The sequence below is a fragment of the Oratosquilla oratoria genome, chromosome 8 (assembly GCF_046742065.1).
Source record: "Oratosquilla oratoria isolate Oo_2021 chromosome 8, ASM4674206v1, whole genome shotgun sequence".
Classification (NCBI taxonomy): domain Eukaryota; kingdom Metazoa; phylum Arthropoda; class Malacostraca; order Stomatopoda; family Squillidae; genus Oratosquilla; species Oratosquilla oratoria.
The window spans coordinates 57,693,061-57,705,457 of NC_134784.1; the positions used below are offsets into that span (position 1 = coordinate 57,693,061).

At 42.4% G+C, this 12,397-nt stretch overlaps 1 protein-coding gene across 1 annotated transcript in view; it reads right to left on the bottom strand.

Moving 5' to 3' along the window:
- Positions 1-1,325: 1,325 nt before the first annotated feature.
- The window catches only part of LOC143027398 (uncharacterized), a 25,139-nt gene continuing 14,067 nt past the window's right edge, over positions 1,326-12,397 (bottom strand). The window contains exons 5-9 of the mRNA XM_076188682.1: positions 4,424-5,284; positions 4,143-4,334; positions 3,606-3,733; positions 3,195-3,380; positions 1,326-3,071 (exon numbers count right to left, since the gene is read on the bottom strand). Coding sequence (XP_076044797.1) covers positions 1,326-3,071; positions 3,195-3,380; positions 3,606-3,733; positions 4,143-4,334; positions 4,424-5,284 — 3,113 coding nt within the window. The remainder of the gene's footprint in view (positions 3,072-3,194; positions 3,381-3,605; positions 3,734-4,142; positions 4,335-4,423; positions 5,285-12,397) is intronic.

Here is a 12,397-nt window from a genome sequence, read left to right on the forward strand (position 1 = left end):
TGCCCTTTGTTCCTGGAAATCAGTAGTCATTGGTAGCTCCTGAGTTCACGCTCCGTAGCATTCTCCAATGCTGCACTACAGAAGCACCCTTCATCTGACCCTGAGGAATGAAATATCAACAAATAGACGGCGTCGTATGGGTTCCTCACTCAAAGTCCTATTTGCAAATTTCTTCATGGGCTTGCATTGAAGAAGTGTTCAGCAGATTTGAAAAACCGGAAATTTATTGTCGCTACATTGATGACATCTTCATAAAGACTACACGCAATGAAGATATAGTATTACTTAAGAACTTAAAGATACCTCCTGTTTAACTTTCACGATCGAAAATACCGTAGAAGGATCCATACCATTCCTTGACATTTTCGTTAAACAACAACAAGGAAAATTCTGTACAGACCCCTATGTTAAACCTACAAACACAGGACAATGCATGAACGGAAGAAATTATTGTCCACAAAGGTACAAAAATTCCATCATCTGTGCCTATGTACGTAGAGCTCTTACTGCAGCACATGGGTAAATGCTCACACGGAAATAGTAAGATCCACACAAGTACTTTTAAACAATTGATTCCACAAAAAAGATGTTGATACTATTATGGCTCAGGCTGAAAAGATATCTGTTAACCACAATGGCATACCGAGTGCCCAAGCCACAACAAAGTTAGAAGGGGGATATAGAACGCATCAGACATTTGGTACGCCAAAAGACAGGACAGTATTAACCATTTAATATTTCAGTATGAAATATAATCAAACATACAACATGAATTAACAAAACAATAATAACATTAATCCTAACACACAATAGGAATACACGGGGGAATGAGATATGTAGTAGATTTGAGAATGGGTAAGACTGAAACCTGGCACGTCGAGTCGTCGGTTGTTCAAGCAATGATTTTTCTTCAATCCAGAGGGGGCGAAGCTGGCAGCTAGCTAGAAGCGAGTCTGTCGAGTGTGGGGAATGCCTAGCTTTATATAGGGGAACCAGGCTGACGTCTGGGCCTGTGATTGGCTGAGGATAGTTATCCAGACAACCGAAGTGGGGGGTGGAGGAGGAGGCCGACTGCTTGTTTCTTCGGAGTAGGATGGCAGTGTAGTAGGAAGGGTGTCATTTAGGTAAATGGATACTTTGACACCCGGATGGGGTACCGTGTCACCTGGCTAGGGGTAATATCGTGACACCCCCCCACCGAAGACCTCCGAAGGGGAACACGAAAGAGGTTAGCTGACTGGAGCCCGGGAGAGAGTATCTGCTATAATGTTGTCAGGCCCTTTTATGTGGTGGATATCTAGATGGTACTCTTGTAAGGTTAAGGCTCAACGAAGAATTTTCTGATTCTGCAGCTTTGCTTTCTGAATGAAAGCGAGAGGGTTATGGTCGGTGAATATCTTGATGGATGTTGTTGATGATTGGAGATAACACCGAAACTTCTTGATTGCCAGGACGAGGGATAGGGCTTCCTTCTCTATGGTGGAGTAGTTCTCTTGATGTTTGTTGAGCTTTGCTGAGAAGAAGGCCACAGGATGGAGAATGGTGGAGGTAGGATCAGGTTGTAGCAACACTGCACCCACTCCAACTCCACTGGCATCTATTTGCAGGTGGAATGGTAGGTGGTAGTTAGGCGTCTTTAGCACCGGTTCGGAAGTCAGGAACGATTTGATGTTCTCGAAAGACGTCTGGCAGGATGGGGACCACTGGAAGGATTTGGCCGAGCTGGTTAGGTCGGTAAGGGGAGCCGCGACGGTGGAGAAGTCCTTGCAGAAGCGGCGATAATACCCGGCCATCCCAAGGAACCTCATCACCTCCTTCATTGTCCTTGGTGTAGGGAAGGCTAGGATCGCTTCTACGTTGGCTTTCTTGGGCCGCACCGAACCACCACCTACGGTGTGGCCTAGGTAAGTCACGGTCCCTCGAGCAAACACGGACTTCTGCAAGTTGATCACCAAGCCCGCCTCCTTCAGACGATGGAATAGACCCTCTAGTCGGGTCAAGTGGTCTTCCCAGTTGTCAGCTACCACTACCACATCGTCGAGATATGCTCCTACTCCAGGTAGACCTTGGATGACAGCATTGATTAACCTCTGGAAGGTAGCAGGGGCATTAGTAAGTCCAAACGCCATCACTCTGTATTGGTACAGACCAAAAGGGGTTACGAAGGCAGAGATGGCTTTCGCTTCTTGGGTTAAGGCTACTTGATAATAGCCTTTGAGCAAGTCTATGGTAGATATGAAATGGGCATCGCCTATCATATCTAGTAACTGTTCAATAAGGGGCAACGGGTATGCATCCCGGACGGTGACATTGTTTATCTTACGATACTCTGTACACATACGAAATGTGTTATCTGCCTTTGGTACCAAAAGGCAGGGTGAAGCCCAAGGGGAATGGCTAGGTTCTGCCAAACCATGATCTAGGAGATACTGGACTTCTTTTTTAAGGATTTCAGTCTTTTCGGGGTTTAGGGGATATGGACGCTGTCTAATGGGAACTTGATTTGTGTCTTTTAATTGGATATTATGTTGGAAAACATTGCATAAGCCTGGGTGGTCTAGGGTAATTTCTGGAAACCTTTTAATGACACTGATTAATTGAGTTTTTTGACTTGGGTGAAGCCCAGAAAGATACTTATTCAGGTGGTGCAATGTTTCCCTATTGGAGAAGGCACTGTTGGGCAGGGGGAAGTCTGTAGTTGGGGTGCCTTCGTCCTTCGGTAGTGTTACAGGATTCACAATAGATATGGGCATGGTCTTGGTATCCTCCTCTGGTGGTCTGGAAAGGTAACGTTTGATAAGATTTATGTGTACCAGCTGCTGTTTTTTCCCTCTGTCAGGAGTTTCAATGATATAATTTAAAGGTCCTTGTTGTTCTAGGATCTTATATGGACCAAAGAACTTTTTATGAAAAGAGTTAGTTGATGGAGGGAGAAAGGCTAACACCATATCTCCTACCTTGAAAGTTCTTACTTTGGAGGTTCTATCATACTCCAACTTACTCTTTTTCTGGAACTGAGAAAAATGGGCTTTGGACACAAGTCTCACCTCCTGCAATTTATTTCTCAAATTCTGGATATATGAATTAACATTAGTTTTCTCTTGATTTGACTTAAACCATTGTTCTTTGAACAAGGTTAAGGGTCCTCTTAAGGATCGCCCGTATAACAATTCAAAGGGTGAGAACCCCATGACCTCATGGTTAGCTTCTATGATGGAGAAGAGAATCCAATCGAGATTAGAGTCCCAACTGGATCCTGTATCTAGACAATATTTGCGCAGCATGGCTTTCAGCGATTGATGGTACCTTTCCACACAACCCTGAGATTGCGGGTGGTAAGCGGAGGATGTAACATGCTCTATCCCTAACTCCGTAAGGACCTGGTTGAAAAGAGAGCTAGTAAAATTGGTTCCTTGATCAGATTGAATTTGTCTAGGGATTCCTTTAGAGGTAAACATTGACAATAAGGGTCTAATGATTGATTGAGCTGAGATTGATTTAAGAGGAAATGACTCCGGGTAACGGGAAGCCACATCGACAACAGTTAACATGTATTCATTCCCTTTTTTTGATTTGGGTAATGGCCCCACACAATCTATAATTACTTTATCAAAGGGTTCCTCACTTATAGGAATGGGCTTAAGCGGGGCTTTAGGAATTTTTTGATTTGGCTTACCCGCAGCCTGGCAGACGTGACAGGTCCTGATGAAGTTAGAGATGTCTTTTCGCATTCCTGGCCAGAAAAAAATGATCAAGTATTTTGAAGTATGTTTTCCTCACTCCTAAGTGTCCTGCGAAACCATCATGAGCTAATTTCAATACACTATTTCTGACTGAGCGAGGGAGTACAATTTGGTGTTTTTCTGCCCATGTTTGTAGCTTATTATAGGCAGGGGGTCTGTATACTCTCATCAAGATTCCATCTTAAAAATAGAAGCAAGGGGTGGTGTCTATGTCTGCTTTGGTTGTGGCTATGTGTAGTAAGTAGGAGAGTGTATCATCCTTTTGTTGAGCTTGGACGAGTTCGTCCTTGGTTAGGGTTTTGTTGATTAGATCCTCCTTAGCAAAGGACGGAGGAGAGGTGGGTAAGGACTTGAGTAAGGATGAGTAAGGTGAGGGTGGAGAAGAAGACATTACCTTACTTTGGGATCGAGTTACAGCACAGGCTGGAAACAGATGTGGACAACTCTCATCCAATTCAAGGGTGGGACTTGCAGGTAAAGGTTCACCTACTGTCCTAGGTGGGGTAACTATTAGGGTATCAGCGAGATCTTTACCCAAGAGAAACTTTATCCCGTGAATAGGTAAGGATCCGTGACGTACTGCAACTTGCACTTGAGAAGAAAGGAATGCACATTCTAGATAAACTTCTGCTAGGGGTAAGAAGTTTGACTTGTGAGATCAGACAATAAAACTTTTTCACCTGTAAATGCATTGGATATATTGGGAATGACATCTGAGAGGAGAATTGACTGGGCTGCCCCTGTATCCCTAAGTATGGTAACGGGGTAATTAGGACCACCTTTATGTAAAGATACTTTTCCTTGGAAAATGTATGGGTCAAAAGAAGTATGAGGATTATGAACATTAGAGGCTGCAATAGGTTTAGATTTGGCACTGTGATCTTTAAATTTGCTTGAGGCTTTACAACCTGGATGATTACATTCTTGAATGGAGTGACCTGTCTTTTTACAATAACTACACTGTACTGGCTGGGAAATACGATTATAATTTATGTTACTTCCTACTTTACCACCTGCTCCTTCAGGGCGATAACCAGAAGAGGATCTCACAATGGGGCTTTGCCAGCGAGTTTCACTTCCCCATGTCTCTATCATCAAGGCTTGGGCATCAGCTAACTCGACGGCCTGGATCAGGTCTTTTTCCCTTCTATCTTCTACATATCTCAAAATGTGAAAGGGGATTTTACTTTTCCATTCCTCCAGGACTATAGTATTGAGAAGTTTTGAAAAGGTAGTTACATCTATAGCTTCTAACCATTTTTTACACTGTCTAAGTTTTTCTGAGGCAAATTCAACATAAGTTTGGGCATGAGATTTTGTTAAAGATCTGAATTTTTGTCTATAGCCATCAGGGGTTTGAGCATACGCATGTAGAACCTGTTTCTTAACGAAATCGTAATCATCGGGCCTGTCTAAACTATTGTACACCTGAAGAGCTTTTCCTGTTAATTTTGGAGTTAGTATTGTAAGCCAGTCATCTTTGGGCCACACCTGTTTGAGAGCTATAGCTTCAAAGATCTTGAAGTAGCCGTCTACATCCTCTGGTGAAAATGCAGGGATTAAAGAAGACAAATTACCTACATTCAGTCGTACTCCTTTCTCCTGAATGTCTAATTCTCTTTTTTTGCTTTTCTCTTGTATTGTGATTTCCTTAGTTTTGAGGTCTTTTTCCATTTCTAATCTCTCTCTTTCCAATGCTAATTTCTCTCTCCAATTCTCTTTCCATTTCTAATCTCTCTCTTTCTAATTCTAATTTTAATTCTCTTTCCTTTTCTAATCTCTCTCTTTCCAATTCTGATTTTAATTCTCTTTCCTTTTCTAATCTCTCTCTTTCAAATTCTGATTTTAATTCTCTTTCCTTTTCTAATCTTTCTCTTTCCAATGCTAATTTCTCTCTCTCTAATTCTCTTTCCTTTTCTAATTTTGAATGTTCTAATTGAAACTGATATTCTAGTCTTAACTGTTCCAGTTGCATATTGTCTGCTGGTTGGGATGTCGGGGATTGTCTGGCAGGAGATTGTCCAGGGTTAAAAGATTTGGCCGTTGCTCCATTCTGGTCTTTTGGGAATGTCAAATCGGGAGTAGTCCGTGTGTCTATGGTTCCTGTCTCTATTATTCCTAATTGAACCAGCTGTTCTACCACTATTTTCTTTATTACTCTTTTGGGCTTTGAGGACCGAATGTCTATGTTATAGTATCTTGCTATGTCCTTCCAATCATCTTTTGTAACTTGTCCCTGTAAGGTTACATACGAGGGATTGGCCACAAAATCTTCCAATTTGAACATTTTACTGAGACTTGAAGACTAGTCGTAACTAGTTATTGATAGACTAAGACGTGTGACTTGAGGACTAGTCGTAACTAGTTGTTGATAGACTAAGACGTGTGACTTAAGGACTAGTCGTAACTAGTTGTTGATAGACTAAGACGTGTGGGTTAAAACAAGAATAGCCCTTCGATAACGTAAACAGGCCCTCTGATTCCGGTTACCGTTATACCCATCAATCTAGCCTATGATTTTATTCGTGTGAAAAGATGCTCGTCTACATAGAAATTGATTCGATAGCGAGCGATACTTGATATAGAGACTTGAATGGATACTGGGATATTTGGATTGAGTATTCGATTGAGACAGGCATCTAACTGGAGATACTTGAACGAAATGAAATGAGACTTGGGTAAGGATGAATACTCCGATACTTGAGCGATAGTTGATACTTACGATACACGAACAAAATGAGTCTGGAGGAGTGAAAAGAAACACTATCAAATCCTAACCACTGATAGAATCCATTAGTGTGGGCTAAACACTTAAATGGGAATGAGTTCTATAGAGCTGCTAGTCCCGCTTGTTAATTATAAGTAATTTTGCGGTGTGTACCAAACGGGTCGTTTATTCCCGTAAGGACTTTAAACGACACTCACAAAATCAAACATTGTTGGTCAATTTTCGACTCTTAGAATTACAATTGCATTTGATATCTAGAATAATGATTATATTTAATACTGAAAATAAATGTTAAGGCACTGTCCTGAAATAAGATGATTAATGAAAAGGAGAGGGGGGAGGGGAGGTAACAACTTACTCGGTAGTTACGTGGAACAGTTACGGAGATCCTAGGCATTGGTCGCCAATTGTTATGGCTCAGGCTGGAAAGATATCTGTTAACCACAATGGCATACCGAGTGCCCAAGCCACAACAAAGTTAGAAGGGGGATATAGAACGCATCAGACATTTGGTACGCCAAAAGACAGGACAGTATTAACCATTTAATATTTCAGTATGAAATATAATCAAACATACAACATGAATTAACAAAACAATAATAACATTAATCCTAACACACAATAGGAATACACGGGGGAATGAGATATGTAGTAGATTTGAGAATGGGTAAGACTGAAACCTGGCACGTCGAGTCGTCGGTTGTCCAAGCAATGATTTTTCTTCAATCCAGAGGGGGCGAAGCTGGCAGCTAGCTAGAAGCGAGTCTGTCGATTTTTTTTTTTTTTTTTTTTTTTTATCTTTAAGGCTATCGACCTATAATGAGGTCATTAAGCCCGGTGTGAACCTGCGATCCTTTTTATTCTACCATTATAATTTCCACAATAGTCCTGTAGTGCGCAAATAAAATACTACTTTGTCAATAAGTAAACGGTTGTCGGTCAAAAGATTTGTGGTGCTTAGCTGAATTTTCTTAAGTTTGCAGTGTTGTATAAGCGCTTGGCGCTGTGTGTTGTATCTTGAGCAGTGTATGAGTATGTGTCTTATGGATAGTATAGTGTTGCAGGTGTTGCATTGGGGAGGAAATACGCCGTTAATGTATGGGTTAAGGTGGGTGAGGCGGGTCGAGTTCATCCTCAGTCTTGCTATGGCGATTTCCTCCTGTCTGTTATTTCTGTATGATGTCGATCAATCTGTTATGTGTTCCTTTTGTTTGTGCGAGATGTCAAGGTTGTTCCACTGGAGTTGCCAGTGGGTGTGTATTTGTTTTCTTAATATAGAATTGAAGGTTCCTATGTCCAGGGGTATGTCTGTAATAGAGTCTTTTTCTAAGGCAGTTTTAGCTAAGGTGTCCGCTTTCTCATTCCCGAAGATCCCAATGTGACTGGGAACCCAAGAGAGAGTAATGGACTTGTTAGTTATCGACAATGTGCTAATGATTTTGCCCAAGAGGAACTTCTCCATATGGTTACCTGACTTAATTGACGGAAGTGCACTTAGTGAATCTGTGAATATGACGAAATTACTATGTGTGTCAGATTGAGCATATTCTAAGGCTTGATATATACCGTAGAGTTCGGCGATATATATGCTCGTATGGTCCGGCAATCTGAACATCATCCGGGTTTTGTTGCAGTATAACCCTGTCCCAGTTTTGGGGCCGCACTTGGAGCCATCAGTGTACAGTGCCCTGTGGTCATTGTACTTATGGATGGTCTCCAGGGTCTTCTGTTTGAGTTCTTCTGTGGAAGACTTTTTGTTGAGTTCTTGAATGTTGATCTTGAGGGCGATGCTTTTCCACGGTGGTAAGTGGGTGGCTTCCATCTGTTCTATTGACCACATTGGCACTGAATATTGCTCACACAAGGATCGGATCCTGATGGAAAGGGGATTTAGGCTGGAGTTGGTGAAGTGCTCGTGTTGGTCGATTGTTTCCTTGCAGGGATGTCTAGGGATACGGAGCACTTTGGCGACGTATCGGATTGTAAGGAGTTCGCGCCTGTAGTGGAGGGGGGGTACGTTTGCTTCGACCTCCAGCCTCTCAATCCTTGTGCAGCGTAAAGCTCCAAGTGCTATTCTTAGGCCTTTGTTTTGGATGATGTTCAGGGGTTGTAACGTGGTTGGTGTTGCCGAACCATAAATCTGATACCCATAGTCTAGTTTAGATCTAATCAGGGACTTATAAATCATTAGCAGGGATTTCCTATCTGCTCCCCAATTTGTGCCCGTTGGTTTACGTAGCAAATTAATTCTCTTGTTGCACGCATCAACTAGATATTTTACATGGGCCTTCCAGTTTAGCCTGGAGTCCAGTTTCAGGCCAAGGAAAAAGGTTGAGTTTTGTACTGGAATGGGAGTACCATGTAATTGCAGATTTATTTCTGCCTGGGCTCTGCGTGAAAATACAATTACTGTTGACTTTAATTCCGAAAACTTAAATCCCCATTTGTCAGACCAGTCCTGGAGCGAGTCCAGGGCCAGTTGTACGCGAGAGCCGGAAAACTTGGCGTTCGGTGAGGAATGCCAGATTCCGACGTCGTCAGCGTATAATGAGTATTTAAGGTTCCGAGGTGGAGCGGGTAGAATATCGTTAATGAGTAACATAAATAATGTGGGACTTAACACACTTCCCTGTGGTACGCCATTTTCTTGTGTGCGTACTGTTGAATAATAAATTTGATTTTTAACGGAAAAAGTTCGTTCTTTCAAGAAATTTTGAATGAAAATAGGGAGATTCATTCTAAGGCCAAGTGCATAGAGTTTTTCGAGGATACCACGTCGCCATGCCATGTCGTAGGCTCTTTCCAAATCTAAAAAACAAGCAACAAGATATTCTTTCCTCTCGAGAGAGGAGAGGATATCTTGTTCTAAGTTGACCAAATGGTCAAGACTACTTCTATTTTTCCTGAAACCACATTGGGCAGGAACTATTAAATTTTGAGACTCTAGGATGAATTTTAATCTGTTATTGGCCATACGTTCTAATACTTTGCATAAGCAGTTGGTAAGCGCTATAGGGCGATAAGAGGAAGGACTCTTTGGGTCCTTCCCCTTTTTGAGGATAGGTATGACGTGGGCATGTCTCCATGTTTTTGGGAATTCTTGACTAATCCAAATTGCGTTGTACATTTCTAATATTTTTTTCAGTGAAATTGAATTCAAATGTTGCAGCATCTCATACCTAATCCCATCTGGGCCAGCAGAGGTTCCTCTACACGAGCTTAAGGCTTGTTTGAGCTCGTGTAGTTGGAAAGGGGTGTTATAATCGTGGTGTGTCTGTGTATGGAAGATCAGTGGTTCTGCTTCCCGTCTTTGTTTGTGTTGTAAAAAGGTTGGAGAATAGTTATTCGTGTTGCTTGTTTGCGTAAATGTGTCTGCGATTGTGTTTGCGATGTCCATGGGAGCATCTACAAACGTTTTTCCAATGGTTAGGGTCTTAATGTTTGGTGTATACTTGCCGTCGATTTTCCGGACGGCTGACCAGATTTGTGATAGAGGAGTGTTTATGTTTATTGTGGAGATGTAATCATGCCAAGACTTTCGTTTGGGATGTTTTATTGTTCTACGGGCCTCTGCTTGCGTCTTTTTAAAAGTAATAATATTTGGTGCAATGGGGTTATTCTTAAAAGTTCGGTAAGCCCTATTCCGCTTGCAAAGTGCTTTTCTGCAGTCTGATGTCCACAAGAAACTCTATGCTTGTGAAATACCGAGGTTTTTGGTATATGCTTAATAGCTGAATTCAAAATAGAGTTGGACAAATTTAATATTTTGTCATCCATATTATCCCCTGTGATGTTGACGTTGGTGGTTGTGCGATACATTTCCCAGTTGGCTTTTTTGATGTTGAATTTGGGACAGGGAGGGGGTGGGTTGACTCCGTAGGCTGGAGGAGCCGTAGCGCTGTCACCCCCTATTTTTAATATTACTGGGAAATGATCGCTGAGCATGGTGTCGTCATGCGTATTCCATTGTGTGTTGTCAGACAACGCAGGAGATGATATGGATAAATCTATACATGAAAATGAACCCCTAGTATTGTCTACTCGAGTGGGACTGCCAGTGTTTAGGAGGACCAGGTTGTTAGTGTTGAGCACTTTTTCCATCTGCTCCCCTCGAGGAGAGGTTTTGTTGCTACCCCACATGCGATGGTGGGAGTTGAAATCTCCCACTATCAGTTTGTGGTGGGGTAGTTGTTCTATCAACCCGTATAGTTCCTCTAATGGGAAACGAGGGTCGGGAGGTAGGTAAAGGGAGCAGATGGTTACGAGTTTGTTGTGCAGTTTCGTTTTTATAGCGACTGCTTCCAAGGTGGTGGCCAGTGGTAGTTCCACTTGGGGAAGGCAGTCGCTGACTACAACTGCGACCCCCCCTCCAGGCGCCAACCTGTCCTTCCTATAGGTGGTGTAGTTCTTCAGTTTGAACTCAACACTGGGGTTAAGATGAGTCTCTTGTAGACAAATAACTGAGGGGCTGTTGAGCGAGTTAAAAATTACTAAGTCATTTAATTTACTTCTAACACCTCGGCAATTCCACTGGATTATTTTAATTTTCTTTTTATTTATTTATTTATTTATTTATTTATTTTTTTTTTTTTTTTTTTATCTGCTTCGGTTTCTTCCTTTCTTGACCTTAGTGGGAGAGGTGTGTTTAGCCCCGGATGAACGGTCTGGGCTAGAAATTGGACTTAAAAGTAGTTTTTGGGAAACGGGGATCTCCATATTGACATCCTCTTCAGTACGTGTGGGCACACGTTTGGAAGGCTCTGGGATGGCCGGGGAAGGAAGGTGCGAGTGAGTTTGCCTGTTACTTTGGCGGTGTTCTTTGTCCTTGGAGTGCTTGCTCTCTGTTTGCGTTTCAATGGTTCTATAGGTTTTCTTTACTGCCGAAGCATAGGAAGTTGCTCCGGAGGTACTAGTTGGGGTAACTAGTCTTTCCATCACACGCTTCCTTGCTTCGTAAAAGGATATGCCACAAGTTGCTTTTTCCGTACAAATTTGTTTTTCTGTCTTGAAAGTGGGACAGTCTCGGGAGGTGGATGCATGATTGTTATTGGAGGGACAGTTAACACATTGAAACACGTTAGTAGAGCAAGCATCCGTAGGATGTTCGCCTGCACACTTACCGCATATGACTGATTGTTTGCTGCAGAATTTGGCAAGGTGACCATATTTGAAACACTTGTTGCAGCGCAAAGGGTTAGGGACATATGGTCGTGTTGGGATATGAATGTATCCTACTTTGACGTGGTCAGGGAGGGTTGTTGAATTGAAAGTGAGAATTATTATCAGGGGCGTGTTCACTCGCATGTTCCTTTCTCGGTCCAGTCGCGTTATAAATTTAACATCTAGTATTCCTTCCGATTTAATCTCATCGAGGATGTCACATTCTTCCATGGTCATCAAGTCTCTGCTGTGGATTACTCCTCTGCAGGAGTTGAGTGACCTAGGGAGGGATGCAACAACATCGAAGGAATGGAATTTCCTAGCCTTAAGAAGATCGCGTGTAGCTCTCCCAGAGTTGGTGGTAACTTGAAGGTCTCCGCTTCTAAGTTTCTTAACTTGGTTAATATCATTGGTGAATTGCGAAAGACATTTTTTGAGCATAAATGGGTTTAGGTCAGCTAATCGGGTCTGGTCAAAATGAAGAAAAACGTGTCTAGCCTTGTCCGGGTCGATATTGGGGTCGTCAGGGGAGGTCTTCTTAGTTGGCAGGGATGGAGTTGAGGACTCCATCCTGCGCGTCGGGGTGGGGGGACGAGCCCCCTGTTACACAAAAATAAAATGTGCTCAGCAGAGCTAAAGAAAATGATAATATAAAGGGGTCACACAGCTTCCTTTGGCGATTGGTGACAGCCGCGTGGTAGGACACACTGTGTGCCCAGTTGTTACGGTTTCTACACTACTCTAAACTAAGATAGAATTTTTCTAG